Here is a 19391-nt window from a genome sequence, read left to right on the forward strand (position 1 = left end):
AATCCAAACAAACACTTAACTCGACTTATATTTACATCACTGAGCAGCCTCTATCTTTTGCAGGGATTGTTTTAACATCAAAAGAGAGTCATGGAACAATTTAGACAGATTGGTAAGGCATTGGGGAGTTTGAAGGCTTTGATGTTATTCAAAGAGAATATTCAAATCAATCAAAGACAGTGTTGTCTTCTTCTTGAAGTGTTCACCTTTGCATATGATACTATTGCAGATGAGATCAAACAGAACCTCAAATTTGAAGAAAGGAATGTGAAATGGAAAGGATTAGAACAACCTTTGAAAGAGATTCATAAGATCTTCAAAGAAGGTGAATCATATGTGAGGCATTGTTTGGAAACAAAAGATTGGTGGGCTAAGGCTATTATATTGTGTCACAACACAGATTCTGTTGAGTTGCATATACATAACTTGATTTGTTGCATGCCAGTTGTGATTGAAGCTATCGAATTGGCCGGAGAAACTTCAGGGATCGATCAGGACGACATGAATAAGAGGAAGTTAATAAATTCTCATAAGTTCAGAACAGAGTTTAGAGATATGAACCTTTTTCAATGGAAATTTGGGAAACAGTACTTAATTACACCCGAGTTTTGCAGCCGATACGAAACGGTTTGGAAGGAGGACAGGTGGTTTCTTCAACAGAAAATGCATGAGAAGAAGATGGCAGGAGCAACAAAGCAAGAGAGAAGATTGATAGAACTTATTTTGAAGAATTTGCAAGAATCATGGGAAGGGAAGCTTATTCCAAGTTCAACCTTGGTTGGATCTAAGGACTTCCAGGTTAAGAGAAGGATGGGGAATGGACAAGACAAGGAAATTGCGTGGTTAGGCGAAAGCTTCGTGATCAAGCATTATACCGGAGAAATCGAAGCTTGGGAGCCAGAGATCAGAGAAGTTTTGTCTCTGTCTCATCCAAACATAATGGATGTTCTTTGTGGTTTCACTGATGATGACAAGAAAGAATGTTTCTTGCTTATGGAAGTTATGAGCAAAACATTAAGCACTTACATCAAGGAGATCCATGGCCCCAAGAAGCAGAAACCGTTCTTACTCCATGTCGCGATCGATCTTATGCTTCAGATTGCGCGAGGAATGGAATACCTGCATTCAAAGAAAATTTATCATGGAGAGCTAAATCCTTCAAACATTCTTGTTAAGCCAAGAGGTAACTTGCCTGATGATTACTTGCATGCCAAGGTAACTGGTTTCGGCCTATCTTCGGCCATGGAATCAAACCAGAAAGGGGGTACAAATCAAAATCAGAATGGAACTTCACCATTCATCTGGTATGCTCCAGAAGTACTTGAAGAGCAAGAAAATTCCGGGGGTGCCTTGCAATGCAAGTATTCAGAGAAATCTGATGTTTATAGTTTTGGAATGGTTTGCTTTGAGCTTCTAACAGGTAAAGTCCCTTTTGAAGATAGTCATCTACAAGGAGAGAAGATGAGTAGGAACATAAGGGCAGGGGAGAGGCCACTTTTCTCGCTAAATTCACCGAAATATGTCATCAACTTGACAAAGAAATGTTGGCATACAGACCTGAATCAGCGTCCGAGCTTCTCTTCCATCTGTAGAATTCTCCGGTACATAAAACGGTTTCTTGCCATGAATCATAGTCATATCACTCAATTAGAGGCACTGGCGCCAACGCCGGCTGTAGATTACTGTGACATAGAGACTGCACTTTTGAAGAAGTTTCCTACTTGGGGGAATTCTGAATCTACATCGATATCACAAATTCCTTTTCAAATGTTTTCTTATCGAGTTGCAGAACGAGAGAAAACAGGTACATACTCTAAAGAGAACTCTGAATCTGGAAGCGACGCTTCAGCGTGTGGCGATGATCTTGCTACCTCTGGTGATGAGGCATTCATATCATCCACAAATGAAAAGAAGAGTTGCCCTACGAATGAAAGCATGAGTACCAAGAAGCATTCACTAGCAAGGAAATCATTAGATTTTAATAAGCCAATAAAACAACAAGGTTTACCTTCAAACTTCGTTTCTTACTCCATGTTAATTACTATCCATGAAATTGTTCAACAAAACCAATTAATGATTCTCCATTTTGTGCTACTATTTCATAATTCCAGGGTGCAATCCATGCTGCCATCATTGGCTAATAAAAACAATGAAATGATTATTATGTTGATTATAAAGTTAAACCTAAAAATCTATCATGCTTTCAAGTCAAAACAACCAATAGCATCACATGGAACTTGACAAGTTCAAAATTACTTCCATGAACTTCCACTACTTCACCATAAAACATGTCCTCATTTTACAAAATTTTATTATAAGATGATCAACATTGAATGAACTCAGAGACATAATAAGCTAATGCAGTATCTAAATTTTATTCATTGTATGCATGGATAACTAATACTGATCTAAAAATTAAAGGTATGTGAAGATAAGTACTTGAATGATTTACATGTTCTTGTGCTCTTCAATGCAGTTACACCAAGATCAGCAAGGCCTCCGCAGATGTCGTCTTTTGGGCGGCCGAAGAGGACTAGTTCGGACCAGCAAACATCGAATTCAAGAACAAGAAGAACAGCTTCGGGTCATGTCTCGGATTCCGAGCTCTCTTAGATCTTCACAGCATATCATCATCAGAATTCAGAAACACTTTAAGTCTTACTTCAGGCCCTATGCAGACTCCTTGATCAACTATAAATTCCAAGATGATTCTCTCAATTTGCAAAGGAAGGATTGATTCTTACATAGTTAGCTTAAGATATTTCAAATTAAGGTATTCCTAAAAAATGATGTCGTTTGTAAGTAGGGATATAAGAGCAGCAAGCCTTGTATACACTAAAAATTCTTGCGTCCGCCCTAAAAATATTCTTCACAATCGAACAACGACGACTTTTCAAGTTTGTAATGAAACCACTTATCTCAAAATTTTAGACCTTTTAATCATAGAAGTTCTTATATCATATCATAAAATTACATATTCCAAAAACTTAAATTGTTAGATAGAAGTATATGAATAGTTATATATCGAACAAAATATAATAGTTATGTAATATAGAAAGAGACAGAAATGAACAAGAATTTTGAGTCATAGGGGTGAAAAAGGTGAAAAGCATGCAACTTCTGCATAATTTTGAATGATGGTGTACAGTAATATATATTTTTTCCCTGTATCAACTACAGTTAGCTTTCTTTGCAAGTAATTCAAAAGCATATATGGTATTCTTTTGATAAATTACAATTTCATTTGGAAAGTCATGGAAATTAGTGAATAATATCTGGGGTGCATCCAAATCTGCAATTTCAGTAATATATTTTCCTCACTTCCTTAACAGACTGCAGTCTCCACCCATCCATGGAGAAACTTGGGGGAAGAAGCAAATTCAATGAATTTTGAAGGACAACAATCTTCAAGTCTGGTGCAGCTACCTTGTCGATTTGAGAGCCGCGACAAATCAAAGAAAACATAGTAGTCAAGTGAATCGTCTAAGAGAGTTACAAGGCTCCAACTTCACTGATTCTTCAATTCAAAAATCATATATTTTGGACATGCTTCATAAATTTCTTGTTCATCAAGAAATAGCTTCTTTGAGTCAATGCCATTGGACAAACTCAGAGATCCCATTCAAGCTTTACTCCCTTGTTAATAATTGAAGAATAAAGTTTAATCCGAAATATTGCGATGCTGAAAACGAACTGCTTTTCCGATTTCATTGTTAACCAATGTATACTTTCCCACTGTCAAACCATCTGTAGCAGTTTCACAATTCCGATCGAATTGGCGGCAACAAGCGTATTAGATTTCTTTTTCCAGCAGACACTAGAAACAAACTGTCCATTATTGTCATCACTAGTCGAATGACCAGAAACCGGATCGATAGATTCGAATTTATGAGAAGTGATTGGCAATGGCAGTGACTTGTGATAACAATATACCTGAAACATATAAACATTTACAAGGTATTAGAAAAAGAACCAATGAACCATGAACTTCAAGCATCTTCCATATAGACATGGTATAAAACTTGGTGTTTTAGAACACAAGAACATGTAATAATGAATGGTTACAGCAACAATGGTAAGGTGACATTAATCCATGTCTAACTCCATTCTATTAGGTTCCGTTTGGTAACTGTTTTAAGACAGAAACATACAAATCTGTTTGGAGAAGGAAACAAACATAGATATAGGCAAATGCTTTTGTCCATATCTCTCGTCTTTGTATTTTTTGTCTTGAGCTAGTTACTAAATACAGCCTTATGGTTACAATTCGAGTGACTTAGATAAATAATATACCATGTTATAAAGTCAAGGTTATCATCATAAAGTAAAAACTATACCTCATTAGTTTCCGAACCGCATGCAATATATCCATCTGAAACAGATAAACCTACAAAATTCTGAACAAAAAGAACATGAACAACCACCAAAATTAGAACAAGACAATATATAAAAAAATGTGAAGGAACCAACCTTTTCATTACTATGACCTTTGAAGGTTAAGGCACAAGCATCAGATGACAAACCAGAAGAACTTGCTTTCTTCAGGTCCCATAGCTTCAAAGAGTTGTCAGTGGAAGCAGAAACAACTGTTTCAGCATCTACAGATTTTACATAGCTAACAGCTTTTCCATGACCACCTAAGGTGCACCAAGGGACTCGAGTGTGGCGAAGATCGTAGCCGTAGACCTTGTAATCAGCTGAACCAAAGAACAAAAGGTGTGTTGAGAAACTGGAGAACTGTACACAGCATACATTGGCAGGGTTCCATATGGTTCCTACAGAGTTTCTCTGCAAAGAACAAAAACCATTGAGACACTTTATTATGTTGTTGCAATGTGAGGCAAACATGTACAAAAAGCATCTTCGATTTATGTTCCTTTACATCCATTCATTCTTTCTTTCCCTATGAAGCATGAATACCTTATGAGATCTAGCCATGATTATGAATAGACAAACACGATAACAGTTTACAATTATAAGATATTGATAAAGTTTGTCATGAAATCACTTCTCCCAAAAGTTTAAACTGATAGAAGGAGATATATGAATGGTTATATCTCTAACACGTCCCTTCACGCAATAGCCTCTTTTTGGGTTTGCATGAATTTTTTACAGGCCTTCTTTCTCTTTTTATTTGCCTTATGCCGAAATTTTTTCTTTTGGGGGTCAACAAGGATCAAACTTTGGATCCTTAGATCATAGAAGCTCTGATACATGTCATGAAATTACTTCTCCCAAAAGCTTAAGCTGATAGGAGAATACACATGAATGATTATATCTCTAACAAAGTTTTAGACTTAGAATTGTTAAAGAAATATAACAAAACACAACTTTTTAACCATCACAGGGATACTAATCTCGGTATCAAAATAAGCTATTGTAAACACAATACGATGCACTTGTTCGGTATAAAATCAATAACAAAAGAAAGCATGCCTCGCCGATATTCCAGAGTTTGACAGAGCAGTCATCACTTCCACTAGCAAACATTTTTGGATCTGACAGAGAAAAATGAACAGACCAAGCTCTCTTTTGGTGCTCCATGTATTGAGACAATGGCTGACCAGTGCCTGCATCCCACATCTGAGTTCATGCATACATGAAAATACTATTATTAATGTCAAGAAAACCTCAGATATAGTCAAACACCAATACCAATGAAAGCTTTTGCTGGGTGAAAATGAGTTAAACAATTCATGAATTCTTTGGGTTTGGTTACTTCAGTTCTTAATCAAGTTCATTTGTAAAAATAAATAACTTCAGAGTTGTATGTTATTATTATTGTTTTTTTAATTAACTACTATCTGCTACTTGGCTAGTTCTACTTTTTTGTTTGAATATTCAATTAATGTATAGGGTTGTTTTTCACTCAACGTTTAAATAAGCAACGTCTTCGAAAATTCAGTTTTTAGTTTTTTTCAGTTACATAGAAGATTTGAACTGCAAAATTACTTTCTCCAAGAAAGTTGAAACAAACACACCCTTTAAGGTTTTAACTTGGACCAACTTGGTTTAGAAACTTTGCTTAGTTGGCAAGAAAGGACAAAAACAATTTCTAATTTTTCAGCAGTGACAGTTTCAATGTTGCAAAGATCACACACCTGAACAACACCATCATAATCAGTAGAAGCCAGATGATTTTTAATATAGCTGTTCCAGCACACACAGCTAAGCTTTGATTTATTCGACATCTCGACTACAGGGTACTGGATGTCAACAGAACCACTCATAATACTACTCAAGTCAAAAACCTTGATCTTCTTTGAAACTCCGGCTGCTGCGATGTAATCCTCGTCGCGGTCAAAACTCAAAGCACATATCACATTGGCAGAGCTAAGCAGATCTCGGTTTCTCAATGTGCCGCGTTCTTCAAACTTGCTGTAACGAGCAAACTTGCATAAACCTTCAAAGAAGGTTCCTAAAGAACCAGCAGAACTTTGAATTCTATTGGGCTCCTTAGTAACATTCTCTGTATGATGCAATCTATCTCTACTTTCAATCACATCTTTATCATAGTTTGCGATGGTTGAAGCCTCTTTGAGTAGCATTTGGCATCTCATTGAAAAATAAGAACTCTCTAGCTGATTTATGTTACTCAAGAATCTTGCCTCATTAGTACTTGAAATGGCATGTTCTGGAAAATGATAACTGCTTCCTATTAATTCAGGATAGTTCACTTGTTTCAAAGGAAACATCGAATCTGTCTCGTGTGAATTACTTCTTTCTACCAACTTAATGTCTTCATCCAACCAACTTAGCTCTTCCACCAACTTTGATTCCTGTTTTTTCTTTTCTTCTTGAAGTGAGACTAGAAAATGTAGTAATTGCTGTGTTTCAGCTTCATCATCATCTGATACTCCAACCGGCAGAACATCATCTGCAGAATTTGATTTCTCTGATTCGGCTATAAACTGAGACTCTAAAATCATCCTGTTAAACATAGAAGGATAATTACAATTTTAAAACATTATACGAAGTCATTACAGTGCATCTCCTGAAGTTGAAAAAGAATAACCAAAAGATAAGAAGAGCATCATCCTTTTTCTGTTACCTGGTATTGGGGCGAGAAGACGGATCAGGATGAAGATGCCAAAGACAAAAGCCAGCTTCCTTTGGATTTTCTGATAGAAATCTTGGTGGTAAGATTCTATGACATAGATCTGACATCACGGCTGAATGCAACTCCCATGACTCAATATTGCACAGCAACTGATACAAATGTTCACTTAAAAGTTAAGTATGATATTTTCAGTAGATAAATCTTTACTTGCAAGCAACATCTTATCTTTGATTGATAAAAAAATCACATATCATCATAGTTAACATATTGAGGAAAATGAAATAAGTAAAAACTTTTTCTTTACCTCAAATAGAAGAATTCCAAGGCTATAAATATTTGAAGAAAATGTGCAAACCCCACCATCTAGCTCTTCTGGACTAGTATACCATTTCTCTTCTAATTGCGTCAAAGACATACATTTCTTCTCTTCTAATTTGGTGGACTCATTTACGGTAGATCCGATTTGATTCGCCATTGTAGTCCTACATCCATGAATGGAAGTGAAATGATGATGCTGCCGAAGAGATCTTGTCTCTTCATAGGGATTTTGCTGCTTCATTCTCAAGATTTGGCTCGCCCCTGCATCCTGTTCTAGAGGCATTTTTTTGTTCACATTGCAAGTCAATAATTTATGCAACTCCTGTTGGCCAGATGAACCAATGTACTTGATTTTACTCGAAGAAGGTGATAGAGTGAAACAAGATGGTCTTAAGTTTAGCATGACAACACCTTGGGAATGTGCAAAATCAACCAATTCCAGAATCTGCTTGAATATTTGTAGCCTCCCTGATTTATCGATTTTATGACCTTGTGGCCTAAGCCACTCTCTCAAGTTCATCCCGTCATTCGAGGAACCTGTGCCAGACTTCACAGTTACTTGCAGGGAAGGCATGTTATCAGTCGCATCTGGTTTCGGCATATCAGATTGATGAGACTCATCCTCCTCCTGCCTCATAAGTACTACTCCAGCAGGACCAATTCTTCCGTCGAAGTCCTTGCAAATCACTCCCTTTCCCTTCACGGCTTGCTTCACAATCAAATGAGAAACACTATATGCAGATGAAGTATTCTGAGTAGTTCCATTAATAACAAGGCCATTGCTTGAGGGAAAGATCTTGTCCACATTGCTTCTATTTGCAGAAACTCTCAGTGATGATTTCAGGCCCCGAAATTTGGATTCAATTCCCTTAACCCCTTTGCTTAGTCTCAATGGAATTCGCTCTTCATCTTGTTGCACAATTTCTCTACTCAAGCTACTATACCTAGACTCAATAGCTAATTGATTCCTCTGAGGGTAGAAATTAGGGTTCTTATTATGAGTTCTAACAGTTAAATCATCATTAATGTGAGCAGAATCTGTCATGGAACAATAACTAGTACTAGGAGGTCCAGATCCAGCTAAAGAAGCAACACATCTACTCAAGTTGTTATCATCATTACCAATAACACTCTCATTTTGCAAGATTTCTGGCCAACCTTCCCTAATAGTTGTGCACAATCTTGGTGACTTTTGAACACTTGGTTTGAGCAAAGAATCAAACACCTTCTTCCTCTTGTGTTGTTGTTGTTGTTCCTCAGTTCCTGTTCCACCATTTGCAGTCATGACTTCTGAAACTCAACACCAAGCAATAATCCAAATGCAGCAGTTCCTTCAAACCAAATTTTCAAAAAAAAAAAAATTAGATCAATCAAATTCACAAAAATGATAAAACCTCAACATAAAAGTGATGAATTATTTGAACCCCAAAAAAAAAAAATGCAAATGGGGTTCATAAAAAACATTCCTTTTTCATCTCAATAAGAAGAATTTTGATCACTAAAATTTAAAATAAATAACAGAAAACCTCTAACATAGAAGTGATCAATTATTTGCACAAAAAAAGCAAATGGGGTGCATAAAAAACATTGCTTTTTATGTGATGACACAAATACATGTAAGTGAATGTTGTTTTGCTTAGTTACAACAAAAACAAGAAACATGTTTGGATTGGCATGCATGTAGGATTGAAAAGAGATAAAAATCTTCAACCATTTTTTGTCACAATAAAGTAGCAATGAAACTTTGAAGGCATAGTAACAATCATTGGAAGAGAAGAGAGGATATAATGAATAATGATAATGGAAGATAGTTGGTTACCTCAGCTAACTAAGTAACCAAGAGTTTTTCATTGATGCTGAGGGAAAAATATCTTCTTGGCCACAACACTGACAAGCAACAAATTATGAAACCAATGAATGCTTTTGAATGAATTCAGAGCAAAGAAAAACTATTGGGTTGGGTTGTTAGTTTGAGATATTTATGAAGAATTATTATGGACACAATTTTATTTATAAAGTTTTTTGCTTTTTCATTACTGGTATTCAGAACACTGTCCACGTCTGAGGCAAAAAGTGTAGCCACGATGTTTTTTATTTTGTTTTATAGCCACCGATAAATACATAGGAATAAAATCATATTCGGTGTTTATTTTCAATTTTCATTTTTTTCAATTAAAGAAATTTTTGCTTGTTCTAACTAACATCCATTTGAAAGCACAAAAATGATCTAAATATGATGGCACAATATTAGAAAAGATCAACTGAATTCTTAAACGATAATAATGACAATCTAACTAGACACTTTCTTAAGGAAGTAAATTTACTATTTCCATTAATTTGCTGAGTTGGATGTGTTTTAGCTTCATTTGCATTAGATTATCAATTATTGAGACTTAGATTTTGAATCTTAACAAGAAGCATTTCTTATAGTTTTGATGTAGCATCTAGTGATTTGAATATTTGTATAAAAATATCATATACATTAATTTTTCTATTTTCTTTAATTTTTTTTAGTTTATATTATATATTAAAAAAAACCTAATATTTGAATTTTGATCCTCCAACTTTTACTTTAAAAGATAAAGTGTAATTTTTTCGAAAAGAGAATTAATATTAATAGTGACATAAATTATCTCTCGAGAAACATTAATTTATCTCTTTTTGTTTCTTTTTTATTAAAAATAAAAAAATTTAAACCCGCAACTTTTTAGATGAGTATGAAAAGATTATGTCATCTGAGATATAACTTATTAGAAACACTAATTTATCCCTTGCAATTACAAATAGTTTAGCTTTGATTAATGAAACATATCTTTCAAGAGCAGGTATACCATTTAAACTCAGATTTTAATTTGAATATATTAATAGCTTATCTTTATTTATGTTGTTATTCCATTTTATACAATACTATGTAAATTACTATTATCATCAAATGTTTTACTTAATACTTAGATGAACATTTAAATTCTTAAATGTATTTGAATAAAAATATAAAATAATTTTACAGTAGTACATTAATATAAATGTATTTGAATATATTAATATTTGGATTAATACTTACTTTGCTTCTTATAGAATTATGCATGAGTATGATTCTTCTAAATTTGAATAAACCAAAATATTTTTATAAATTAAATAAATTATTATTTTAGTTCTTAATATTTAAGTCAAATTTTAATTTAGTTTCTAACATTTTAAAATTTTATTTTGTTCCAAAAGGTTTTAACAGGTTTAATGTTGTCCTATCATTAAATTTGATACTAATAATTAATAGAATAAATGACGTAGACGCTAATAACTTTACTAATTAAGTTATATATTTTTTTATGTGTTAGAAAAATATAACCAAAATTTTTTTAACACTTCTTCTCAATTTTCTTTTGGTACAAAACTCTAAATCCTAATAATCAATCATCAATACTTCAAAATAAAAATTTTTTATATTAATGATTATTGATAGATCGATTTTATTTACATACTAAAATTGAATGCTATTGGATCTTTAATTAATATACAAATTGTTTATGTTAAATTTAATAATAAAATAACATTAAATCTGTTTTAATTTTTTTTAGAATTGAACTTTAAGAGTTTTTAGGATTAAAATAAGATGTTTACAGTGTTCGAAATCAAATTAAAGTTTGATTCAAATGTTTAAGATCAAATAATACTTTATCCTCTATAAATATTAAGTATGAGTCAAATTAATTTTTTTAATATACCTAAATTAATCCATTTAAAAGACCTTTAAAAATTAAATTAACTTATATTTATTACTCACAAAAATAACTTTAACTTATGAAAATCTACATAAAGCTAAAAAAAGTACATTAACTGCAATACTGCATTAATCCAATTAAAAAGTCGAAGTTTTCAAAAAAGAGAAGGTTGTGAAGGTGGACACGAGAGTGAGAGTACAGATTCAATGGTCAAGGATTAGGCCGTGGGATTTGGCGGCTATTCAGTGGCATAATTGTAATTAATTCATAAAACAGTGGCATTTTGAAGAAGAGAAAAGGAGAGGTTTACATTGGTTTGGTGAGTCCCAATTTGGTAGTGCCAATGATATTTGTTGATTTTTGTGGCGTGGACCTTCTTTTGGCCACACCCTCCACCGTTTACCACGTCACCTTATTGTGTAAGCACAAACAATAAATAAATAAATGAAAAGCAAAAAAATTATTGCTATTATTTAAAATTTTGTTATTCGTGAAAATAATTTTGTAAAATATGAATAGAATTATTGTGTAGATCTATATAGGGCTAATACTGGACAAAATGTTAATGCTTAAAAGAATAAAGAGTGCAGCAATTAACTTAATAAGTAATTATTGTATATTATTAATATAAAATATCATAACTAAAAAATTAAAATTTAGTTAATTAACAAAGTTTGATATTTAAGGATAAACCTTAATAATAGTATCTAAAGTTTTAATACCGTACATTTATTTCTAACAAAGGTCATCTTTCACTTTTGATTCTATCTTGTCAAATTTGTTTGATTGTTTCTACCACCCAACCATAATACCCACTTTCTAAACCTTGTCTTTTCTGGTTTAGGCACTAAACTTTTTAGTTAGTTGGTTGAACAATATTGCAGTCATAATTAATCATTTCAACAGTATAAAAAGTTCCACACTACTACTCTTCAAGTAGAATCAACTTGAATGTAACTTGTCCTAGTTAACAAAAGCTAGCCAAAAATTAATACTAAAGTGTTAATATATAGTACATTTAGTTTGTATTTGTATTTATATTTTTATTTTTAATATTTTCTGTTTTAAAATCTTGTAAAAAAGAGAAATAAAAATAAAAATCATAATTTTTTTCTTTCATAAAATTTTGAAAACAAAAATCACTAAAAAAACGCAAACCAAACGCACTCTAATTTTCAAACAAAAAGTTATAATAGTTATTTCAAATTATAAACTATATAGTAGTCAACTAAGAGAATAAATTGATCTTATAAATGTAAACTATCTATAAAAAATATATAATTAAAATCTGAATGTTCTATATAAGGAATGTCATACTCTTAACTAATTTAAAATACTAAAATAATCAATATATAAGGTTACTGATATAGCGAAAAAGTCCTCGGTGAATATCATTTTAATTTTGACACAAAATAGAGGTAACTTGCATAAGAATAATAACATTTTGTACCTTAACTTTCCCAACATGAACATAGAAGAAAGAAAATACAAAAGCAAACAAATTAAAAGGAAGATGCAAAACTTTTGTACCCAGAAGCATCTAATCAGATCAATAAGTAGATGCTGAACACTGAGGTCATGTATCTACTATATTTTTCTATCTATCAAGCACCATCTGATGGCAAAGTGCTCTGAATATTTGAAGGCATAAGGATGTTGAATCCATCTGCTGCTGTAGATACAATCATCCCAGGAATCTGAGCATGCCAATGTAGTTCTTTGAGGTCTTTTTGTCCCTGATTTGAGATGAAAAGAAAATAAATGAATAGAACTAACCATGAGGATAAAATTTCAAATAGGATTTGCATTAAAAGAGAGTGCTTATGATTTCAACATTTAGAGTTTGACCTACCTGATGAATAAATAGTAGTTGGGGAGGAAGATCTTCAGGGGCATTCACTAGTTCTTTGGTTTGAGCCTTGAATTCAGCCTCCTCTTCCTCGTCCTTTTCTAAAGAAAGGTCCCATATCCTGTACACAAGTCAACACAGATTACTCGCATTTTTCTAAATCGCAAACAATTATAAGACAAAATAGATGATTGATGGATACTAATATCTATTTGGAAGTTGATTAATGGCATTTGGCAGATAGAGGTATAAATATTTTACTCACGTAAGCTGATTATCGGATGACGAAACGGCCAATGATGAGGCTTCATGTGGACTCCACTCAATGGATGTGATTGGGTGTTTATGGTATTCAAAATGTGCTACCACAGAATCTCCTTCCTAACCACAATAATGCACTTTTCGCATGAGATATGTGAAAACAGCACTAAAAAATATCAGCCGAAAGATCAGACATATGTAAGCTAAGTCTTCACCATAATGCATCTCAAAGGATAAGATAAGGAATCATGGGTAAAAAATATTATGTTAAGTACCATGAGATCCAAATCTTTTTCTAAGAAAAGTGACTAAGCAAGAAAGCGTCCTTAATACAAGTCAATGAGAACACAACACAACAAATGCAGTAAGATCTGTATTATGAATGAAAGCATGTTTTATTATTTTGTTGTTTTTCTTTAAGGGTATAGGGTGATCTTGACCGCTACAATCATAGAGCTCATACCTTGAGCAATCTGAGATCACGAATGGAAATTGTCCCATCATCACTCCCCGAGGCCAACATAATACTAGCCAACCTACTCAGTTTAATCAAGTACAATATAAGAAAGACATGTAGAATGAATGGCAGTGAAATAGAAGCATCATAAAAGTGAATGCATTAATACCTGTTCCATGATATAACATTCACATCAGCGTTATGTGCTTTAAAAGATGCAGCTGGAGATTTCCCCCGTCGAGTATCCCATATAGCAATGCTTCCATCCACAGAACAAGAAGCAAAAACATCAGGCTCCGCAGGGCTCCACTGCAGGTATTAATTGAACAATACATCTCATTTTAGATTGATAGATGAAGAAAAACTACTTCTACATTGCAGATAGAACTGCACAAATATTCAAACAACAAGAAGAGCAACTAATGCTTTTTGCATTAGTACATACTTGCAGATCTTCAACACTAGCAGTATGTCCAACAAATGGAGTATTGTCAACATTCCATGTTGCAGCAGATGTCGGTTCCCACAGATAAATACAATTCTTGCAATCCCCTTAAAACATGAACACACCATTGTCAAGCCTCATATTTTCATTATTTTGTAAATGACACACTAGCAAAAAATGTAGCTAAACTGAGAAAAAGATATAACCAAAGATTACCAGATACAAGCCTTCCAGGAACAAGAGGATTCCAGTCAATAGCATAGCCTTCATCTTTATGTTTATATTTAGATAGGGGGTCCTGAGTAAAAACTGCAGCAGCTCCTTGGATACCCTCTGTTTCTGACTCTGCTAGAGCATTCAGATGAGAGCTTAAGTCCCAAACCTACAAATCAACTAGTTAACTATCAGATTGTATACTAGACCAAAGAGGGTATGATGCATAGTAAGATTGAAGTGGAAGTTAATGTTAATGATTGTATAAGATAATCAAGAATAGCATAGAAGCATGTTTCATGTTAGTTGCTGCAAATAATTGAGTATTCAGTAGTTATAGTATTTTTTGAGCAATTAGGACTAATCAACCACATTTTCCTGGAGCTATAATTTATCATATCTAATCATGCTATAACTAGCTTTGAAATTTGTTAGAAATGTTGTATCCCGAACTGTTGTAAAACCAATTATAAAGGCGTATAGTCCTATTTAGTTCCTATAATAAAACAAAAAAAAAATACTTATGGCCTGGGGTCGTATTTGGTTCCTCTAACAAGAACCTACTGGAGTGCCATAATAGAAAGATTTATATGAAGTTGAGCCAAAGTTTTATGATTCCATGTTTTTCAAAACTAGGCCTGCAAGGTACATAGGCACGTGATAGTAACTAAACCAGTAAAGTCCTACCCACAATGATGTAATTAACTGTTAATTTTTCCCCTATGAACAATTTTTTTTTTCTCTTATACTCTGATAGTACCAAGCTTAACTCTGTTAGATTCAATTGAAAGATAATTTGTGCCTCTTTATCTTGACAATCATAAGTTTATAACCACCTGAACCAGACACCCCGACTCAACATATTAATTTGACCAGCTTAAATGACTTAAACATCCATGAAAACTAAAACATATGGTCGAAAGTCTGACCTGTACATAACCAGTATCTGTCCAAGCTGCACATATATGTGGGTTTTGTGACATGGAGCGTATACGGTTGACACATCCTTCGTGTGTTACCTTCCGCAACTGTAAATGCCAGAAGAATAAAACTTTTAAGATCAATCTTTAGAACACTTAATAAAAGGAACAAATGCAAACAAAAATCAGGGCTGTTGCCTGCAAGGTGGGACCCCGAGCTCCATTTTCATCTTCATCGTCACTGTCATCGTCACTATCACTATCCTCACCATCCTCATCACCTTCATGTTTAGGCACCAGCTCACGTCTCTTCCCAGTAATATTTGAAACTTTAAATATTCCAATAGAATTCCAGGAAGCTTTCTCCGCCTTGAGTGCATCCAACATAACAACAATATGACATTGTCAAACAACCGAAGCAAAAATGAAAATAGATAGAAGACACAAAATAATTATTAATAATAATAATTATAATAAAGAGAAATACCCTCCTAAATGTTAGTAAATACAAAGCTTGATATCAACTTCTCTAATCCCCATTTCAAAATTGAAAATGCTAATTCATAATAAAAACATCAAGTTGATTAATGAAAATGATTTACTTAAAAAAAAAAAACACTCACCTGAGTCCCTGCCATGAAATATACCGTGTGGGGAAATTCTGTTCGAACTAAACCCAGAGTGTCTCGTACAATATCAAAGCTGTTTAAACATATTCATAGCTTTAGATGATTGAAACTAAGCAGAAATTAGAACAAGTTTCCAAAAAGGCAGCATCAAATTTCCCTCTGAATTACAATGCTGACGCCAAAGCAAAGCAATTCTACTCAACACGTCTTTGATCATAGTGTAATACTATGTCCATCGACAACAAATGGGTTTTGTTTATTCATATAAATTGCAAACAGATTGCAAAACCAAAAGTATGAGAGGAAAAAGATCAATGCTCATTCAAATTTTACCTCAAACAGGGCCACCCGATGTGAAAGGCATGAAGAGAGTTGTAAGCAGAAGGATCACACTGGAGTTCCTCACCTTCCTCCAACTTGTCCACACCAGGTTGCCACACCTTCACCGGATGTTGCGGCGGCACCGAAGAAGACCCTTCCCCTTTCTTCGAACCCTGAATTTATTTTAGTTCCACACAAATCCAGAAAAAACGAAAATGAGATAGATACAGCTACAAAAGAAGCAGAGAGTAAAACGAGGTTGTGGAAGAGGGTTAACTAGGCCACAAGATTGAACCTTGTTCTTTCTCTTGGCTTTCATACGGTGTTTTATCCCGCGAGTCATCTTCAAATTAGTTCAGATTCTTCTTCAGAGTTGAGAAACTGATGCAAAATCGATAAGTCAATGAATTACAAAAGGAAAACCATATATAATAACTTGAATCGTATTCAGACTAATTTTCGAAACAACTCAAACTATATTTATATTATAATAGCACAAGCTCAAACAACAAAAAAACACCTAGCACAAACACATACATATACCAATTCACAATTTGGTAGCCATTTTCAACTGTGACAGAAAAGGAAGGGATAGGAAGAGATACCCGTTGGTGTACCAATCCAATAGGCGGCGGCGACACGATGTGTTGTGGCGGCGGAGGAACACGCTTTATGGAATGGAGTTATGATGCTGATCTCAATAGATGGGCGAGAGAAGTTGAATGAGTAAGCTTGAAGCTTGAGTAGTGTCCAGTCACCGAGGATGAGAGTGGCCGCCGTGAAGGTTGGGTGCAGGGGAGCTGGGGAATGAGTGGTACAACTACTGCGTCAGACTGGCAGTGAGTGCGGTGCCTTAATTCCCTAAAACCCCTAACTTGCTTGCTTACTTTCTCTCAACCGGGCTCGGCCCGGCCCATCCGGATAAAACCTGACCTTAAAGTAATTGGATTTATATCCTCTAAAGTTTGAATTTTACTTTAAAAAATAAAATGTGATCTTTTATCCTTAAATATTTTTTTTATATTTATTATTAGTTTCACCTATAAAATCAATAATAAAAAATTATACTTTACTCTCTAAAGTAAAATTCAAACTTTAGAGAATCCAAATTCTAAGCAATTGATTATTAGACCACTGGAATTGTTTGAAGTTACCAAGCTAGTAAATATTTTTTTTTACAATATTTAGTATTACCAAACTAGTAATTCAATTTATAATAATATATAAACAATAAATATAGTAAAATATTCGAATTTTTTTTCGATCGGAACGAGCAGGATCAGAATGAAAAATTTAGCAGAAAATATGATTTACTTGAAAATTTTACGAAATTTAAACTCTTAGAATAAAACTTAAATTGTATTGTATTTTACACATTATTATCCTTAAATATTCGGATAATATCAGAAATTGTACAATGCTAATATTGATTATTGGTCGACTTAAAGAATTAGTATAACTAAAATTTTCAAGAAATATTAAATAGATTAGAAAAAGAAAAATCAATTTGTATAAGAAACAATCTTTATAATATTTCCTTTTTTATGTAATATTTTGTCATTTTAATGTTTTTCTTACATGTTATTTATACATTAAAAATTAATTTTTAAATTAATCACTATGTATCTATAATTTATATATAAATATATATGTAATTAAATTTATTTTTAATATATATTTTATATTAATAATTGATTTAAGTATATAGCTGATTAATTTTCTTCATGTGATATTTTGTTATTCCAACCTTTTTTATGTAATATTTTGATCCAACATTGATCATGAATATGATTTCAAGATACGGTTATTGTTTAGAAGTCAGAACCTAAAAGATATTGATGAGTTTGGAAACTCTAATTTAATTTGATGATGAACAAATATTATTAAAACAATTAATCATAAAATTATTAATTTGATCTTAATTCATACTTGTTTAATTAATAATTTTGTGTGTGCAGATTTGTTAGTGGGCCAAAAATAAAATATAAATATTGCAAGCCCAAGTGTGAATTTTGGTTTAGCATTGGTTTAAAAATAATCAATGAAGTGTGGCTGAATTATTATTCTTGTGTTGGGCCAGACTTAATGCTTGTGGTTACAAGCCCAATTATAATCTTTGCTAAGTGATCCAATGCTTGGTCCGAAACCTTTTGAAGAGAGAAAGCAAAATGTATTGCTTAATGTTTCCAAACGGATTCCATTTTTATCATGTGGTGGAATTCAAATTTCATTAAAGTAAAGTTAATACTTACATTGGAAACATGAGAGAGAATAAAGCTATTGATTTGATTGCAAGCACTAAAGCTACACGCTAGTCAACAAAGGGAGAGGGAAATTAATTCACTTTTATTCTCTATCTTTGTTTCATTAATTATTGTTCATAATTTCTCTTTCCTCTCTCTCATTTCTCTTTGTCTCTTTCTGTCGTATCACAGTAGCAACCATGGAAGCTATAGCAAGCTACAATAGAGAAGAAGATGCACGCTACAAGACCATCACAATGATGGCAAGAAAAAGAAAACTAAAAGTATGCTATGGCTAAGATTCTCATTCACTTTTGGTAAGATTTTGTGATGAGATCTTGGCTTCTCCATACCAAAAATGGTTGAAGAAGATTTCGGCCAGCAAGGAGAATATCTTTGGAGGGATGGCTTGTCTCTGATTCTTGCTCAACCACCACAGGAGGTAGCTACAGTGGCTACGTGATGAAAGAGGCAGATATAGGAGCAGATGAAGCTATCATCATCATGAAGCATCAAAGACCAGGAGTTCATCTTGGAGAGCAAGAAAAGATGAAAGGCTCGGATTGATGTAGATTGGTGACCAAGGAAGGACTAGAGGTAATTGCATGTTGAATTTTGCATGGGTTATCTTTTCTCTCTCTCTGGCCGAACCGGTTCTGTTTCTTGAAGAAGAAGAAGAAGTTGGCTTGGTTTTTTGTTTCAACTGTGGAGGCTTCCCCCTTCTATAAAAAGGGAGAACAGCCACGGCTTGATTCAAGGAAGAAGAGTGAGAGTGCAAGGCACAGAAATCTCAGAGTTACCTAAGCTAATAGATTTTCTTCTCTTTCAATGTATTCTATTTTGTAATTTTTCAATTTAATTTTGTCATGTCTTGAGTCTCATGGAAAAAGGCAAACAGTGAGGTTTGTATGAAAAAGCCATAGAGCGGAAAAAGTCAGAGAGTGCAAAATTAAAAG

General features: G+C 33.5%; 3 protein-coding genes across 4 annotated transcripts; 1 reads left to right on the forward strand and 2 right to left on the reverse strand.

The window, feature by feature from the left end:
* Positions 1-90: 90 nt before the first annotated feature.
* Positions 91-2537, forward strand: LOC130962414 (serine/threonine-protein kinase PKH2-like). The gene is made up of 2 exons (XM_057888633.1): positions 91-2033; positions 2477-2537. Exons 1-2 carry the CDS (start codon positions 91-93, stop codon positions 2535-2537), a joined length of 2004 nt encoding a protein of 667 aa, XP_057744616.1.
* Positions 2538-3081: 544 nt separating this feature from the next.
* Positions 3082-9346, reverse strand: LOC130961395 (protein SUPPRESSOR OF PHYA-105 1-like). Of its 2 annotated transcripts, none has more exons than XM_057887255.1 (8): positions 9198-9346; positions 7365-8709; positions 7052-7209; positions 6102-6930; positions 5437-5583; positions 4471-4788; positions 4338-4397; positions 3082-3933 (listed from the first exon to the last, which is right to left on the reverse strand). In XM_057887255.1, the coding sequence occupies exons 2-8, from the start codon at positions 8661-8663 to the stop codon at positions 3739-3741; spliced, it is 3006 nt and encodes a 1001-aa protein (XP_057743238.1). In that variant the 5' UTR covers positions 8664-8709; positions 9198-9346; the 3' UTR covers positions 3082-3738. The 2 variants fall into 2 exon arrangements, with proteins under 2 accessions (XP_057743238.1, XP_057743239.1); XM_057887256.1 differs by lacking the exon at positions 9198-9346 and adding an exon at positions 9090-9175.
* Positions 9347-12449: 3103 nt separating this feature from the next.
* On the reverse strand, positions 12450-17056 carry LOC130960312 (protein HEAT STRESS TOLERANT DWD 1). The gene is made up of 13 exons (XM_057885687.1): positions 16798-17056; positions 16488-16573; positions 16205-16365; positions 15866-15944; positions 15441-15611; positions 15252-15350; positions 14326-14491; positions 14110-14216; positions 13834-13973; positions 13671-13743; positions 13212-13327; positions 12950-13067; positions 12450-12833 (listed from the first exon to the last, which is right to left on the reverse strand). Exons 2-13 carry the CDS (start codon positions 16533-16535, stop codon positions 12702-12704), a joined length of 1410 nt encoding a protein of 469 aa, XP_057741670.1. The 5' UTR covers positions 16536-16573; positions 16798-17056; the 3' UTR covers positions 12450-12701.
* Positions 17057-19391: the final 2335 nt, after the last annotated feature.

The sequence above is a fragment of the Arachis stenosperma genome, chromosome 2 (genome assembly GCF_014773155.1).
Source record: "Arachis stenosperma cultivar V10309 chromosome 2, arast.V10309.gnm1.PFL2, whole genome shotgun sequence".
NCBI lineage: Eukaryota > Viridiplantae > Streptophyta > Magnoliopsida > Fabales > Fabaceae > Arachis > Arachis stenosperma.